The 18352-nt window shown below is 44.4% G+C and overlaps 1 protein-coding gene across 2 annotated transcripts in view; it reads left to right on the top strand.

Moving 5' to 3' along the window:
* Positions 1-616: 616 nt before the first annotated feature.
* Positions 617-18352, top strand: part of Spg11 (SPG11 vesicle trafficking associated, spatacsin) — a 59287-nt gene continuing 41551 nt past the window's right edge. The window contains exons 1-8 of one of the 2 annotated variants that reach the window (XM_052183419.1): positions 617-901; positions 3238-3419; positions 5160-5384; positions 7706-7898; positions 11489-11626; positions 11852-12306; positions 15242-15387; positions 17590-17722. In XM_052183419.1, the coding sequence (XP_052039379.1) occupies positions 654-901; positions 3238-3419; positions 5160-5384; positions 7706-7898; positions 11489-11626; positions 11852-12306; positions 15242-15387; positions 17590-17722 (1720 nt within the window). In that variant the 5' untranslated portion in view covers positions 617-653. The remainder of the gene's footprint in view (positions 902-3237; positions 3420-5159; positions 5385-7705; positions 7899-11488; positions 11627-11851; positions 12307-15241; positions 15388-17589; positions 17723-18352) is intronic. The other variant, XM_052183418.1, reaches the window with a different exon arrangement.

Below are 18352 nucleotides of genomic sequence, written 5' to 3'. Positions count from 1 at the left end.
AGGGTACAAGAAAACTCACCTCAAAAGGTCTGAAAATCAGTTTTTGTAGTCAGGAGGAGGAAGGGCTTGGCGAATGCTATTTTTGGTAAACTGCTCTTCAAAATGACCTGATGGAGGACAATGAGTCAAGATTGTTTTTTCAAACTCTGGGATCCCCAGGCATCTGATGATGATTAGCTACTTCCCAAAACTCTGTAGGGGCAGATTTCTCAAAGCCAGGAGTGTGTGTGTGTGTGTGTGGGGGGGGGGGTCTGTTTTGAAGCCCCGTTTGTTTTTTTCTTTAGGGTAGAGGGATCTTTAGTAGTTCTAGACTGTTCAAAGAGTACTTACTACCAAGAAAACTGCACTACCGGATGCCTGTTAACCAAGCAGCACAAAAAATGAAGAGGAGCCAGCAACAGGGTTTCAATGAAGTAAGAGGCACCAGCCTCAAAATCTTTGGTGACAAGAACAGCACAGGTAGCTAAAAGGCCTCGGCAAATATTGAATTGAGCTGAGTAGGGCAGGCGTGGTTTTGTAGGACCCACCCCAAGAAAAGAAAATGACTGGCGCAGGACCGCCTCTCCGTTCACGTGAGAGTCACAAGGTCCAAACCACTGCGCAGGTCCGTGACGTATTCGGGCGTCTCTACCGGAAGGAACGCCCGGGCCAAGATGGCTGCCAAGCCAGGGCCCGGAAGTGCTGCCTCCCCCGGCAGCGCCGGGGCCATGGAGCGGGTTCTTCCCATGCTGCTGGTACGGATCCCCGCAGAGGAGACGGCGCAGCTGGGACCGCGGGCGCAGCTGCACCGAGAGCTGGAGGCCCTGGGGAGCCTGACGGCTGCGGGCAGTCTCCGCGTGCTTTCCTTGGCGCCGGGCAGTAGGGGTGGAAGCAGCTGCTGCCTCCCAGGCCCCTTCAGGCAGTAAGTTCGGCGGGACAGCTGCAGAGTGTGGGAGGAGCCTGAACTCTGAGCTGCTCGGGAGGGGAATCCTGCGTTCTCCTCTCGGTTTGTGGGAGGGAATGGACCACTGGGGAAACCCCTCAGGATCGAGCCCGGTTCCTCTCGGAACCTTCCACATCCCGAGGTGGAATGCTCACCATGTTGCAACTCACTACCTCACTTCCTGGGTGGACAGAGATGTCACACCTCGATAGCTCCTGCACACCCTGGATGGTCCCCAACACAGGTCCTTTTTAAGTCAATACAGATTGTCACCGAAAGGAGTTCAGAGTCTGTCGTCGTCTTCCTCCTCCTTCTCCAACTCCTCCTCTCCCTTCCCCCTCCTCCTCTAAAATAATGTTTTCTTGCAAACACAGCTACCCCCCCATTCCTGCTCCTGCCCCTCTTTAAACTTGTCCACTTACGCAAGTGCTCTGAGGTCACTGAACTGTATTTCAGCCCTACTTTTTCCATATTTGAATCACAGTCTCAAGATATAGCCTAATTGGCTTACAATTAACAATCGTCCTGTCGTACCCCTTCAAATGCTGAGATTACAGGCTTGTAGCTGCACACCTGGCATGTCTGCTGTTTCTTAACATGAAGCTCCCATGGGTTGAGAAGGGAGAGAGACAATTGCAATAATATACTGCTTTCCACTTTTCATAAAACAGTTTACATCATAAAGTTTAGAAGTATCCTGAGTATATGCTGACCTTTTTAAGAATGAGAAGTATTTTAGGATCAGTCTGTATGAGACTATATAGCCAACAGGCATCTCACTTTGGATTCTCCAGGTTCTGCAATAGCTCTATATACACAAGACTATTTTGCTAAATTATCAAGTATTTTAACTCCTCTTCCCCCCCCCCCCTTGGGATAAGGTCACATGGAGCTGATGCTGGCCTAGACCCAAAGATGGCTGTGAGCTCCCAACCTGCTTACCTCCACCTCTCCAGTGCTGGAATTACAAGCATGCACCCCACCTCCAGCTTTTCTGTGTTCTCATGTATGATGTGTGTTGGAGTACCTATGCATTTATTTCTGGTATATAAAAGGTAGAAATATGAACTGTCAGTCTTTCTACTAAGGACCTAATAGCCACGCCATTTAATATAAGCTGACTATTGTAGAAAAGCAAAGTTTCTAAAAGAAGTTGAAACTATCAGAGTGGTAACCTCATCTCTCTTAGCTATAGTGTTTTCAGAGTTGGACCCTATTGACTGATCTTTAGAGTCTTTCTCTGTAGCCCAGGCTGGCCCCAAACGCAATCTTCCCGGCTCAGCCACTAAAGAAAGTGATTACTATTTAGTCACCAGATCTGGCCCATGTGTATTAGTGATAGAGTCTTGCTATGTCACTAGGACTGTCCAATTCCTGGGCTCAAGAGACCCTTCTTCGGCCTTCTGAGTAGCTAAGACAATGGGTTTGTGTTGCTATGCCTGGCTTGGGCCTTTTTATTTTTGTTTTGACATGTATGGATGTGTGCATGTGTTCGTGTGTGAATGTATGCATATGTGAATGTGTGTATGTGTACCTGTGTGAATGTGTGTGCGTGTGTGAATGAGTGTGTGTTCATGTGCATGTGTACATGTGTGTGAATGTATGCATGTGTACGTGTGTATGAATGTGCTTATGTGTGAATGTGTGCACATGTACATGTGTGTGAATGTGTGCATGTGAATGTGTGCATGTGTACGTGTGTGTGAATGTGCTTGTGTGTGAATGTGTGTATGACTTGCTCACTACTGTAATAACTGCAGTTCCAGGGATCTGACACCCTCTCCTGCTCTCTGTTGGTACGGTACGCATGATGCACATATATACATGCAGGCAAACACTCACAAACAAAAAATAAATAATGTTTTAAATGGGCTTTGGCTGAATTGAATTATTTCAGATTTAAAAATTAATTATTTACATCTGCAGCCTTACCAGGCAGTGGTGGCACACACCTTTAATCCCAGCACTTGGGAGGCAGAGGCAGGTGGATCTCTGTGTTTGAGGCCAGCCTGGTCTGTATAGCAAGTGCCTGGCCAGCCAGGGCTACACAGAATAAGTAGATTTTTAAAAAACTTTTTAAAAGCTGAAGGCAGCAGTTTCTCGCTCTGTAATTACTTCATACCCCAGGGCCGAGTAGGAGCAGGAAGGAAAGGGACAGAAGAGGGTCGTGGCGTGGTTCTTGTTCCCTTAGGCTGCACCGTAGACTTGGTGCTGGCAGTGAGCTAAGCTGTCCTTGTCCTGCCCTTTGGTCCCCACTGTTGTGGGAATCGGGATTGTGGGTATAAAAGCATGATAAATCTAAACTTTTTTCTTAGGTTCCTATGGGAGGAGTCTCAGAACAGCACGTCAAGAGACAAGCCCAAACTGCTTGTTGCTAGAGAAGATTATGAACTGCTCTTGTATGAATTTGACTTGAGAGATGGAAGATGTGATGCAGCCTTATTACACAGCTGTTGTGGGAGGACCCTGCAGAAACTCTCTGAAGATCAAGGTGTCAGTAAGTGTCAGGGTTAAGTCTGGGACTTTTGCTTCCTTTCTTGAGACAGTGCTACTGTGTAGCACTCTCAAACATGTGGTCCCCCTCCATCAGCTTCATAAGTGCTGGGATTGGGCTGGAGAGATGGCTCAGTGATTAAGAGCACTGACTACTCTTCTGAAGGTCCTAAGTTCAAATCCCAGCAACCACATGGTGGCTCACAACCATCTGTAATGAGATCTGATGCCCCCTTCTGGTGTGTCTGAAGACAGCTACAGTGTACTTATATATATATATATAATAAATAAATCTTAAAAAAAAAAATAAGTGCTGGGATTTCAGGACTGTGCTACCATGACCAGCTATTGATGAGAAGTTCTCACAGAAGTGAAATCGAAAAGGTGTGCTGCTACCCTGCCCAGTACTATAGCTACTAGCCAGTTGTTGAACGCTTAAAATGTAGTTAATATGAACAAAGTTGTACCTTTAATTTTTGCAGGGCTGGGAATCAAATCTAGAGCCTCACAGATGCTAAGGCAATCCCTTGGTGCCTGAGAAATGTGCTATATATGTCATAGGCAAGCAAGGGGGACAGTAGATGACGCCTGTAATCCTGGCACTTATGAGGCAGAAGCCCGAGGGTCTCAGTTTGATGCTAGCCTAGGATGCATAGTAAGACTGCCAAACAGGAAAAAGGATGGGGTGGGAAAGAAAGTGTACACCCATCTGTCCTTTTTAGAGGGTACTGGGGATTGAACCCATGGCCTCACATATGCTAGGCAGTCACTCGGTCATTGAGTCACATATCCAGGTCTCCAGGCCTTTCTTGCTCTTATTTGAAGACAGAGTGTCACCGAGTTACCTAGGCTGGCCTCGGACTTAAAATCTTCCTGCCTCTTGAATGTCTGGAACTGTAGGCCTGCACCCGCAGTCAGGTTTTACATGCCAGGTTTTGGAGACTAAGGAAAGTAAAGTAGCTCATTAATAATTTTTGTATGAATTCCATATTGGAATGATATTTTATGTCTAATGAACTAAATAATACATATTAATTGAACTAAATACATATTAATTGATTAAAAAAATTAATTGATTTGATGCTTTTTTGGCTGCTAGTCCCATTGAATCACATCTGTCTAATGGATTGATGAGTCACATATTTTAATTGGACAGTGTGGACCTAGACTGGTTGCATAGTTGCTGACTACCTTGGCCTGATAAGCTGTAGGAGGGAACACAACTCTGAGCTCCTGGACCTCCAATTTTAATACAGTAACGTCCTTTCTACCCTTGACTGTAAGATTCCTTCTATTTTAGGAAAAAAAAAACTTGATTGTTTTTACAAGAGCCCATGGGTAACTTGGCTTTCTTGAATCTTCCTTCTGATGTGCTCTGAGATTTGAGCCTTAAATAAAAAGAATCCTGGGACATTGTCCGCCATCTTTATTCACCTTCACCTACTTCATAATGCCTAATGTCCACACAGATATGCACAGTAACTACTTGCCTTGGAATAAGTGCAGTTTCCACAGGGTTTCTCTGTATAGCCCTGGCTATCCTGGAACTCACTCTGTAGACCAGGCTGGCCTCGAACTCAGAAATCCGCCTCCCTCTGCCTCCTGAGTGCTGGGATCAAAGGTGTGCACCACCACTGCCTGGCTTCCCTTTTTTATCTGGTTTTTTTTCCTATGTTTATAAGGTTACATTTACCAACTGTGAAATTATGATCGATGGTTAAGACACTATCCTTTTGCTTCATAGGTATTGCCTTCAAGTCTTTGAGAATTCTATCATTTTACAACAACACGTCATTACTGCTCATCAACAAAAGTCTTCTCCTACGCGTTGTGTTTCCGGCGAGAGGATCTGGGATTCCAGTGCTGGGCTGCCTCTCACTGCCCTTGCCTGCACAGGCAGCAGACACGATTATTGACGTGCAGCTCTGCAAGAGACTTCTTTTTGTTCTGAGTACAGTAGGCTGGATCTGTATCCTTGGCTGTGAATGTTGATTAATGTGTAGGGAAAAGGCTGTAGAAGGGTGAGCTGTTTATACTCTCAGCTGGGGGAACTAGAGTGAAGGGAGAGTAGTTAGATTTTAGTAAGAATTTTCAGGGGAGAATAATCTCATAAAATGCTCAATTATATTACTTTATGTTTTTCAATGTATGCAGACTACACTTAGGTGCCTGTTAAGTGCATCGTTGCTTATAATGTGACCCCTGTCTTTTCCACATGAATATGACTCACTTATTTTTGTCCATTGATGATTCCATCTTTTTCTTTCTTTTTAAGGCCTCAAATACCCAAATACTAGAATTACTGGTCTGCATTACCAATCCATATAATTCCATCATTTTAGTGAATGTTTTGCATTAACAGTTTTTGAAAATACTATACTTTGTATTTAGCAGTAAAATTATTTTGAAGGTTTGAAAACTGAGCTCTTACATGGGTTTGAGACCTTTATTTCTGAAATAAAGGGATGATTTTTTTTCTCTTTATGGTTTTGGGGGTTGGACCAGAAGCCTCATATGTGCCATTCAAATGGTCTACTACTGAGCTGCAATCCCTGGCCATGCGTTTATCTCTGTCTGTCTGTCTGTCTTTCCACTAATTAACTAAATATTTATCTATTTTGAGGCAGGGTCTTACTATGTAGCCCTTGCTAGTCTCGAACTCACTGTGTAGACCAAACTGCCTCTTAATTCACAGAGATTCTCTTGCCTCTACCTCTTATCTATGATATATCATAGATATAATATCTATGATATTAAAGGCCTGTGCCACCACATCCTTCTGTTTTGAGCTTTCAAACAGGGTCTCTGTAACTGAGAACTCAAGTTTGTAGCTCAGGCTAGCCTCTAACTCAATCCTTCTGAGTCAGCTTCCGTAAAGTAGTGATTTTTCTTTTTTAAATACAGTTTTTGCACAAAAAAGTTATAATTACTAAATTGAGTTAATTTTTGTTGCCAAATTATAGAGCTTTCATGTGCACTCAAGCATGTGAGGCTGCTGAACATTTGAAATTATCTAGGCATAGGGATACTTAATTTTATTTAATCGGTTTCAAAGCTGATACTTTGTTCAGTTATTAGAGAGTTTAAGTATATTTAGAACTTTTCGGACTTTTTTTTTTTTTTTTTTGGATTTGGTTTTTTTGAGACAGAGTTTCTCTGTGTAGCCCTGGCTGTCCTGGAACTCACTCTGTAGACCAGGCTGGCCTAGAACTCAGAAATCACCTGCCTCTGCCTCCCAAGTGCTGGGATTACAGGCGTGCACCACCACTGCCTGGCTGGATTTGTTTTTTTTGAGACAGGGCTTCTCTGTATAGCCCTGGTTGTCCTGGAACTCACTCTGTAGACCAGGCTGGCCTTGAACTCAGAAATCCCCCTGCCTCTGCCTCCCAGAGTGGCAGTGCCACCACTGCCTGGCCTTTTTGGATTTAAAAAAACAAAAAAAAACAAAAAAACAAAAAGCAGGTCAAATGTAGCAGAGACTGGTCTTGTCCTCAGTATTTAGCCAAAGATGGCCTTGAACACCTGATCTTTCCTTTCCTTCCTGAGTCCTGGGATGCCAGGCTTATGCACAGATTATATGGTATTGGGGAACTGAACCCAGGGTTTCATCGAGTAGTCTGCTTAGTTTCATCTGCGGCCCAGTTTCTGATGAAAATTTAGTATTCAAGCACAGTGGTGGGGCATACCTTTGATCTCAGCCCTCTGGAGGCAGAGGCAGAGGCAGAGGCAAGAAGATCTCATGAATTTGAGTCCAGCCTGGCCTACAGATGGAGTTCTAGGACTTCTGGGTTATGCAGAGAACCTGTCTCAAAAAAAAAAAAAAAAAAAAAGGAAGGAAGGAAGGAAAGAAAGAAAGGAAAGAGGAAAAGAAAAGGGAAAAAAGAAAGAGATAAATGAAAGAAAAAAAGAAAATTTATTATCCAAATTTAGTTGTATTCTAAGTATAGCTTGGATTTTGGTGACTTACAAGAAAATGAAATATCTCAGCTTTTAATGTTGGTTGCATGCTGAGACAATATTTGGGTATTGGCTAATGTGTAATGTTAAATTGGGTTTACCCTGGGAAATAAGTAGTGTCTTGAGATCTGGCACAGGATGGTGTGCAGCAGATTGGAAGAACTGTGCATCAGCTTGTTAAGCTGCTGGCCGTAGTCATCTGGTCACTGCAGTGGAGAACGCCTCGTTTCCAGTGCTGCTGCTGTACCTACAAGGTGGTGACAGTCAAGATAGTCTTATGATTTCAAGGGTCCTGCGCATTTTTAAACTAATACTCCCTTAGCTCTCACTCAGATATTTTTGACACTGCGGATGGCATGCATGTAGCGCGCGTGGACTTGACTCTTCTCAGAGAAGACTCTGAGCAGCCGGAGCCAGCCAGCATCTCTTCCTTTACGTCATTGAACGTGTCTCCGGACTTAGATATTTTGGTGCTTGTCAGCTCATCCAATACTGCAGTAGCTCTTAACCTACATTTATATTTCAGGTAGGCAGATGACTAAATTTCTCATTTGAGGTATATAAACTCATAAAAGGTTTAAAATATAGTCATTAGCTTTTTTTTTCAAGCCTCTTTTCTATGCAGTTAGACCTCATTATGGCTCCTATAGTACGACTGTTACTGTGCAAGATTGTGTATAAATGATTGCGGCTGCCTTTGTATTTTGGCTCGTATATCAAAGGTTCCGTTTCAACTCACATGGTATTATGTGAGAGTTATGTCATAAATAATCAGGATTGTGCAGTTTTAAAAGGCTTACTTTTTATATATCATCCCTACTTCTTGCTCCATTTAAGAGTAGAAGAGAATGGAGTGTACCTGTTGTTGGATTGGCTGGTTTTGTGGCTTGGGAGCCTGGCTGCCCTGGGGCTCATGTTCCTCTTAAAGGAGTCTGACCAGACGTGTTCAGCGAGCTCTTTCCCCTGGGGATTCCCGCGGGTGTTTCCCTCAGAGGAACCGAACCTGTGGCTGCTTAAGAGCCTCTGTGATGTAGACCGCTTGCTTGTGTGGCTTTTCCATGAGCTTGCTTGAGGCCCTTGGTTTTATAATCTTCTCATCTAATTCAATGATGTGGAAATAGGTCTTTGAGCATTTTTGAGCTGACAATATACACAGGTCATTCAAAACCATTTAGTCTTTCAGATCCACCTTGATATGTATAAGTCTCTGAGTGGTTAGGAATGCTTTTGATGAGTTTTACTGCTTATTGTTTGGTTCATTAAAAAGGGTATATTTGTTTTTATATACCTGTCTTCACAGCTACAGTGTTTTCTCTTGGGGCTAGGGCTCAGGCCCGAGCGTCAGTTGTGGCCAGCAAGCCAGCCCCTGACACTCCAAGCCCCAGCCTGTTTTCCACTGCATTGATGGGATTTCCCCGGGGTGGAGGGGGGGAGGTGGTGTGGTCTCACTTACTTTTTTGTTTGTTTGTTTGTTTGTTTGTTTAATACAAGGTCTTACTATGCCTTCCCAGCTGCTCTAACTCATATCAGCTTCCAGATGCTAAGGTTACCTGCCTGGCTTTGGTTTTAAGTCTTTGAGCAGGGGGCTTAGTTTACTCAGCGTGGTCTTGTCTTATTTCATGACTTTCTTTCTTATTTTTTTTTCTCTCTGAGACAGGGTTTCTCTGTGTAGCCCTGGCTGTCCTGGAACTCACTCTGGAGACCAGGCTGGCCTCGAACTCAGAAATCCTCCTGCCTCTGCCTCCCAAGTGCTGGGATTACAGGGGTGCGCCACCACGCCCGGCCATTTAATGACTTTCTTCTCTTCCAACTTTTTTGGCACTTCTGCTCCTGAGTCAAAGTTTAATACTTAACTGTGTACTTTTAAATTATTTCTTGTGTCTCTTTTTTTTTCTTTTAAATAAAGTTTGTAAATGCTCTTTGAGAACTCACCTGACAGTTTGTTTTTCCAGTCTTTTTCTCTCTTTTGGGATGGGACCTTGCTGTCTTGTTCAGTCTGGGCCCTGAGCTGGGCCCCAGTGATCTTTCCAGCTCAGCCTCCTGAGTAGCTGGGTCTCATTTGTCTTAGCTGTCCATTGTCCTAGTCACACTCTGGGCTTTGTCAGCATCTGACATCACTCATCCAGATCCTTACACCACACAGAGCAACACAACTTCCCAAATTGTTGAGCTGGCTTACTCGGTCACCCCTCCCCTGACCACACTGGGATTTCCAACTCCGTGCCCTTCACTGCCTCCCTCTCCACCTGCCTCCATTTCCCACTTCCTGCTCTGTGATCCATTGTTTTACTCAGTTTCTTGCAAGCACTCTAAAGGTACACTCTTGCTCCATGGTAGCGCTTGGCCTGCCGAATACCAAACCTGAAGAAAGTGCAGGTTCTGCCTTCTCAGGGCCTACACCCAAGCAGTTTTGCATTTGTGAGAAATCTGCAAAAGCACTCTTTGCCACCCCCCCTTCTGTGGTGTTCTGCTATATAGTCCAGGCTACCTCGAACTCAAGGTCTGCCTGCGTCTGCCTCCCAGGGCTAGATTGTAAGTGTATACTGCCATACCCAGCCTTACAAAAATGTCTCCCTGTTTCCCTCGAACCTGCTTGTTTCTCTCTATTCTTCCCTGTTCTTGAGCAACCTTGCATCCTGCATTTTCAATAGAGCAGAGCCGTGGAGTGTTTGGTGACACCTCCTTTAGCTTCCAGTCCCGTCTGTGATGAGGTTTCATACCTTCCCTCCTCCCCAGGGACCGTCCACTGCTTGTCTTCCTGCTCTGACTTCAGTGCTGGCTCTAAATCCAGCTAATGGGCAAGTGGCAGCCGTGCTCTCCTCAGTGCCGCCTCTTGCTGTGCCATCTTCTCCACTGTCTCCACCCCAAGCCGGGCCCCTTATCTTCTGACCTGCTCAGTCTCCTCCTGTCTATCTTCACTCCCAAACCCACCTTCTTCAAAGTTCTTAGGGTGACTGTAAAGGTGCCTGTGCTAGGAGGCCAGGGCTTCCCCGCCCCAGCTGCACGCTGTATGTGGTCAGGCTGTGCTTCTGCTCGAAAGCTTCTTTAGCTGTCTGTTTCCCCCAAAGATGGCAGTTAAATCCTTCGCAGCCCGCAGGGCTCTGCACCACCTGTGTGCTGCCAGCTTTTCCAGCCTGGCCCCGCCCTGCGCTTCACTGCTGTACTCTGCTCACACAGCCCTCCTCTTTCCTCAGTGCGACGACCTGACACAACTGGCCATCCTCACGCACACACAGACTTTGCTTTGCTTTGCTCATTGACGATCTTGGCCTAAATCTTTCTTTGTTGTGGAATAATGAATTATTAAAACCTTAGCTTTGGGCTGGAGAAACGGGATTTCCACATTTCTTCTGTGGAATGCCCGAATCCTCCCTAACCCCAGTAAGTACATAAATGTAGACAGAAAATTCAAACCCCAGGCTTTGGGGTTGAGTTAGACTGACCACTGTTTCTCCTGAGCATTACTGTCTGTGTCTGTAAAGTGGGTTCTACTTCTGTGAGGTGTTGAAAGGCTTAGCGTCTATGTAGATCAGCCTGGCGTCTGCAGAGTGCTAGACAGTGAACACGCTGCTAGACTGCAGAGCGCTTTCACTTTTTGAAACAAGCTGCTCTATAGACTTAGATTCATTTTGTTGCTGTTCCAAATGTTTTATTATTATTATTATTATTATTGGTTTTTTGGATTTGATTTTTTTTCCCCGAGAGACCGGGTTTCTCTGTATAACTCTGGCTGTCCTGGAACTCACTCTGTAGACCAGGCTGGCCTCGAACTCAGAGATCCGCTTGCCTCTGCCTCCCAGAGTGCTGGGATTACAGGTGTGCGCCACCACCGCCCGGCTCCATGTTCATGTTTAATAAAAATTTTCATACAATATATTTTGATCATATTCCTTCCCCTTCTCCCAGATCTGCCCCACTTCCCTACCCACCCACTGCATGGTCTTGCTCTCAAAAAAACTTTCAAAACAAACTTTAAAATAAAAAGAGGACAAAAGACACTGAAACAAAATAAAAAGCGTGCGCGCACACCCACACACAGATCCTGGAGATGTTTTGATACAAATGTGGGGTTGTTTATCATTTTTTTGATATGGCTATTATTGTTTTTCAATGTAGGCAGCACCCAGGACACCTACTGTGTGAGGGAACACTGGAAGACCTTCCTATTGAAGGACCCTCAGGAATAGATGAAGACGACCTTGTTAACTCTGTCCACAACATGAAACTGACCAAGGTGTCCTTTCAGGCTGACAGGTATAAGCACTTACTTTTAGGATCTCCTCTACTGCCTGTTTTGTTTGTTTCTTGACAAGGTCTTACTCTGTAGACCTCGGCCGCTTGCAGCGTGCTATGTAGAGGAGGTCGGCTCGAATGCAGAATGACCCTCCTGCCTCTCATTCCTAGAAGAGTGTCCTACCCCAGCTGTGTTGACTTGTTGCCCTTACTCTAATGTGTGCTAAGTGCTGCCCTGTCTTCCAGGTCCTGGAGAGCCCAGCTGTCATCACTGAATGAATCAGTGAGGAGCTCGGAACCAGAGGTTTCCTGCGGTGCTCCGTGGTTCCAGGGTGCTTTGTGTTTGGAGTCCCTGGGATCTGGTTACCACAACCCAGTTGTGCCAAACCACGTTTCCATTCCATTCCATTCCATCCCACATGGCCAGGGTGCTTTTCCTAAGGAGCACACCAAAACCAGTGAACCAGGAAGGCTGTGGAAGACAATGCAGCTGAGTGGGCAAGAGCCCACAGAGCCCTCAGAGCTCAAGTGTCTATCTGTGACGGGATTTACTGCACTGTTTACTTGGGCAGTCAGAACGACCAGCTGCACCATCGTCCTCTGGGACTTGGAGAGCCAGAGCATGCAGTGCTTTTCTCTCAGCCAGAAGTGTACTCCCGTAGACATAAGCGGAGACCAGCAGCTGTGCCTTGCTTTAACAGGTGAGCATGTTGTATTCGATTGGAATACTCTTTAGAGGTGTGACTGCTTTTTAAAATTATACTTACTTGTTTCTCACGCATCCTTGAGCGTGTGTGCATACCTGCATGTGTATATATGTGTGTGTGTGTATGTACATGGGTGCATGTGGGCGCATGAGTGTGTGCATGCATGTATGTGCGTTCCTGCACGAATGCAGAATGCCAAAGCATTCTTGCACAGGTCAGGGACAACTCATGAGAGCTGGTTCTCTCCTGCCACCACGCAGGGACTGAGCTCAGGTTCTTCAGTCCTGGAGGTCTTCTTCCCCACTGAGCCGTCTTGCCAGCCCAAAGTGTGACTTCTGCTGCCTCGATGCCAGCTTGTGCCTACCTAGTCTTACTGCAAGTGGTACTTAGTCTGGGAGGAAGCTGGTGTCATTCTTTGCAACATTGTCTTGTGTGTCTTACTTTATTTTATGTATGTGGGTGTCTTGTGTGTGTGCATGTCTGCAGCCTGCAGAGGCCAGAAGAGGGCATGAGATCCCTTGCATATAGAATTACAGTTTGTTAGCTGCCTTTGGGGTTGGAAAACAAACTTGGCTCCTCAAAAAGAACAGCTACTGCTCCTAAACACTAAGCCATCTCTCCAGCCCTGTGTTTAATTTAAATAATTTCTCTTCAGCTAAATGTTAAGATACTAGATAAGATAGTAAGAGTAATGTAGGCTGAGTTTTTAACTCAGAAAAAAAAAAACTCATTTGACTTTAGTCTACACAAGCAGAACCTACAAGCCAGCTGATCATGGGCCATTATATGCTGCATATTTATTCTGGTCAGAACTGATTGGGATTGGTTTTATTTGTTTGCTTGGGGTTTTTTTGTTTGTTTGGTTCGGTTTTTTGGGTTTTGTTTGTTTGTTTTTTGTTTTTTGAGAAGGTTTCTCTGTGCAGTCCTGGCTGTCCTGGAGCTCACTCTGTGGTCCAGGCTGGCCTTGAACTCAGAAGTCCGCCTGCCTCTGCCTCCCAAGTGCTGGGACTAAAGGTGTGTGCCACCATTGCCTGGCTTATTTGGTTTTTAAACAAGGTCTTATATAGCCTCAGCTGACCTCAAACTTGCTGTGGAACTGATGGTGATCTTAAACACCTGATCTTACTGACCATATCTTCCAGTTCTTAGAACCACAGGCCTACTTTCCTACACACCTAGCTTAAGCTTTTAAAAAGAGAACATCATAAATACAAAATGCAAAAGTGGAAGAGATTTATACAGAATCTGATTTGTAGCTACTATTGGTCTAACAACCTAAATGTGCATCTCTGCATAGAAATTTAGGTGTTGAAGTGAGATTTGGGTTGCTCTTCAGTAGGCTGTAGTGTTTCTGCCTTGTGGTTCTCTAGAAGGCTTTTGTATTTCTGTTTTGGGGTTCTCTGCTGGGCTCTTGTATATCTGGTTTGGGGTTCTCTGCTGGGCTGTTGTATATCTGGTTTGCGGTTCTCTGCTGGGCTCTTGTATATCTGGTTTGGGGTTCTCTGCTGGGCTCCTCTATGTTGAAGCCAGGGTGTTGTACATGTCAGACATGTTCTGCCACTGAGGTACAGTCTCAGCCTTAATAAAATCTGATGTTTTGTGTATCCAGAGGCATGCTGTTTACTTGTTTTATTTTAGTAAACCAGAAATCTGTCATCTCTATAAATTATCAAGGTTTTCCAGTATTAAATGTGCAAGATAATATGAAGTATAAATGCCAAGTGTAGTGCCATTTTATAGTATGCATTTTTCGTATTTTTTTACTATAGTTTTTGTAATGCTGGGACTCTAGCCAGGGCCTCATACTTGCTAAGTAAGTATTCTTTTACCAAGGTCCATCTCCAGTCCAGCCCTAATGCATTTTTCTGATGAAAATGAGTGTCTTAAAGATAAAACTCTTGGGCAGGCAAGATAGCATTTACCACCAAACCTGATAATTCGAGTCCCATCTTGGGAACCTACGAGATGGAAGCAGGGAACTGACTCCAGTAAATTGTCCTCTGACCTCCACACACATACACACACTCACACAATAATAAATAAATGTGATAAAAAAAATCATCAGTCCATTAATACCCTAACAACTCAAGGTATGTCTTGGTTGATTTTTCTTGTCAGTGTGACACAAAGCTAGAATTATGTGGGAGAGGAACCCCCACTGAGAAGATGCCCTACAGATGCCTACAGGCAACCTGCTTGGAGGCATTCTGTCAATGGTTGATTGTTTGGTGGCCCCTGGGTTGTACAGAAAGTAGGCTGAGGGCTGGAATAATAGCCCAGCAGTTAAGAGCACTAGTTCCTCCAGGCTGATTCTCAGCATCCATATGGTCCCTTATGGTGCCTCACAACCATCTATAATTCCAGTTCCAGGGAATCCCAATAGGTGTGCACATGGTGTGCAAAACATGCATACAGGCAAAACATCATACACATTAACTAAATAAAATTTAAAGGGGGGCAGGCTGAATAAGTTCTGGGGAGCAAGCCAGTTAACAGCACCCCTCCATGGCCTCTGCTTCAGTCCCTGCCCTGGCTTCCTTCCATGAGATGAAGGAAGGTAAATTTTAATGTGAAATAAACCCTTTCTCTCCAAGTTTGGTCATGGTGTTTTATGACAGTGTGCTTGCAAGTGCGCGCGTACACACACACACACACACACTTAAACATTTATTTTTTTTAAAGTTTCACTATATAGCCCTGACTGGCCTGAAACTCACTTTTTTGACCAAACTGGCCTAGATTTTGCAGATTCATCTGCCTCTTATCTTCCAAGTACTAGAATAAAAGATATGCATGACCATATCCAGCTCAATATATGTATTTTGGGATATATGGATATATTAGATGATTAGAAATTAATTTCTAAGTCATAATTCTAATATCTAAGTCCCTACTCATTTATTAATGCTAACTCATTTTTTTTCCATAGATAACGGTCTGTCTCTGATTTTGTTTGGTTTAACTCAAGAGGAGTTTTTGAACAGGCTGATGATCCACGGCAGCGCCAGCACTGTGGACGCCCTTTGTCACCTTAATGGTTGGGGACGGTGCTCCATCCCTATCCACGCTCTAGAGGTAACTGCGGTCGGTCTCTCCAACTTCATGTGCTGGTGTGTGCCCTGTGTCGATGAGGGACAGAGAATGTATATGCTCTCGCCGTCTGCACTGTTCATCTGCCTAGGGCTGACTGTTTATTTTCTTATTATTGGCTCTAAAGATACGCGATCACAACAAATATTATTTAAGAAACGTGATGTGACAGAAATGGAGACGGCCGTAAGCTAATCTGATGAGGAGAACGGGGTAGAGACACTTCATTTCTGTACCCATTCCATCCAGATCTAGAAGACAGAGTCTGAATTTATATAGCATTTTATAGTTCACATACTCTTTTCATATATATCATCGAATTTAGTCCTAAAACAATCACACGAACTACTCATGACCGAGTAAATTTTATTCTCTCTTTCTTTCTTTTTAAAAGATGAAGAAATAGAGAGTGGCTGAGCCAGTAACCACAGTATACTAATAAAGGAAGGAACTGGAGTGAAATGGAGTGAAAGTCAGGGCATCTGTGCATCCAGGCAGCCTCTGAAAGGCTTGCTGTTGTTTGTTTTCAGACAGGAGTGCCCCAGGCTAATCTCAGACTTGCTGTGTGTCCAAGCAAGACTGACCTGGGACTTCTTGTTACTTCTACTTTCTGAGACTTGCGTGCACGTGGTGTGTGTGTGTGTGTGTGTTTTGTGTAGTTATATGAATAATGTATGTGTGAAACATATAAATATATATTATATTTAATAACTTTCAGCTTATTTTAGAATCTTTTCTCACATATCTCTGAATTTAAGGTCAGTGCAATAATGAAAGTGTACTGAAATCACCTATCTTGCCTACAGATTTATAAAATGTTGAGGAAAGAATATTTATGAATATGCCAGTATTTAAGCACACCAACATAATAGACTGTTTTTCCCAATTTTTTAAAAAATATTTTTTACTTCTAAGTGTGTGTGTGTGTACATGTACATGAGTGCAGTTGTCCTTGGAGGCCAAAGATATCCCATCCCTGGAGTTGTTGTTCTGGGCAGTTGTGAGGTGACATGTGGATGCTGGGAATCGAACCTGTGTCCTTTGCTATTCACTCTGCAGTCTCAGTTCCTGAGCCATCTCTAGCCCCCTTTCCAACCTTTTAAAATTTTTTGTTTTTCACACATCACTCAATTTATGACATTGTGTTGCATGTACATGTGGAAATCCATATCCCTCCACTGATCACAAATAAAGTACATTCAAGGTTTCTGGAGATCAGGAGATCATTAAACTTTGAGAGGCAAAGTCACTCAAATGAGAGCAAATGAGCTGAGAAAATGGGGGCGGGGACAAGAGTAGGAGAGATGACTCACAGAGCTCTAGCTCCTGTCTCATGATTCTGTTTGTTGAGGCAGGGTCTCCTTCCATAACTCAAGCTGGCCTGGAACTAACGATCCTCCTGCCTGCCTCCCTTCCCCACTGCCTGACCCTTCCCAGTGCGGGTATCAATGTTACCACATCTACCTCCTCTCTTACTATACAATGTGCTTTCTGACTGTGTCTGAGATAAAATTCTTCCATTGATAAGCAGAGGGCTGCCACAGAGGGCCGCCATGACAGGTCGCTGTGACCCTGAGAGCCTGGGGTAGAGGGCTGTGGACCAGCAGAGGGCACTGTTGGGCCCTGGCCACACACCCATGCCTGATAGACCAAACTCTCCCTGTGGATGGGCTCAGCAGCTGACCTGGGTCTGGGGGTTATTCCGACCTCATTGAGAGCTAGTCTGCCCCACATTTGCTCATCCTACATTTATGATGAGAGCAGAGTGAGTGTCAGTTGGTCTGAGAATGCCCAACTCTGCTTCAAACTGTCTGACTCAAACATCTGTATTTTTCTGAAACTACGACTAATTTCCTGCTCTCGTTATTTTTACAATAAACAGTAAATCAGCTGAAGAGATGGGTGGGGTTTGGGCTAAGGATTGCCACCACGTTTGGACACAGCTTGTAGTGGGCAGGAGCAGCTAATATCCCCTCTCCAGAAAGGCCCTACTGTGCCCAGAACATTGGCGGAACAGCAGTTCAGAGTTGGAGTCACATAGGGATCATTAGTAGTAATGAGCTGTTTCTGTGCTTCATAATGCCCAGATATCTCCATTCTTAGCTTCTGAAGTTTAAAGAATCTGTGCCCCAGCCCCCAGCTCCACTGGGTAACTCTCCTCTGGCTTCTTTTCTCTCTCCATGTTAGGCTGGCATAGAAAATCGTCAGCTGGACACAGTAGATTTCTTCTTAAAAAGCAAGGAAAATCTTCTTACTCCGTCTTCAAAATCTCCTGCTCCCACTCAGCAGCAGCACCTGTCACCACATTCATACCTAAGGCGTAAGTAAAACATCCCACACACACTGACCATTTTAGGCATTTTCAAATTATTACTGTTTTTATAATGAGTGTGTGTGTGTGTGCGCGCGCGTGCGCACACACACACTCTTGAGTGTTTATGTATAATCATTTACTTGAGATAAATTCTAGATGTGGGATTTTTAGCTTCAAGAGTATAGCTATACTTTGAGGCAATGTTCAGTTAAAATTGCCTTCATAAATTGTTCTCAGACAAGTTTTATGAATTTGCACTCTAGTTACATGAAAAAAATGACAATCTCTTTTACTGGTGTGAATTCTTGTGAGAATATGAATTAAAATTTTTCTTCTTAATATTAGCTCAGACTGGAGAGGTGGCTTAGCTGTTACAGTACATATTCTTCCAGAGGACCTGAGTTTAGTTCCCAGCACCCATGTCAGGCGGCTCATAACCCTCCTGGAACTCTAGCTCCAAGAGATCAATCACCTCTGGTCTCTGATTAAAAATAAGAAAGAGGGTCAGTAGAGATGGCACAGTAGTTAAGAGCACTGGGTCTACTTCCAGAGGACCTAGGGTCAATCCCAGCACCCTCATGATGGCTAACAGCCATCACAGCCAGTAACCGCAGCTCCTAGCTTCCTATGGCACCA

This window comes from Apodemus sylvaticus, chromosome 5 (genome assembly GCF_947179515.1).
Source record: "Apodemus sylvaticus chromosome 5, mApoSyl1.1, whole genome shotgun sequence".
NCBI classification, from domain to species: domain Eukaryota; kingdom Metazoa; phylum Chordata; class Mammalia; order Rodentia; family Muridae; genus Apodemus; species Apodemus sylvaticus.
This window is presented reverse-complemented; position numbering and strand designations above follow the sequence as displayed.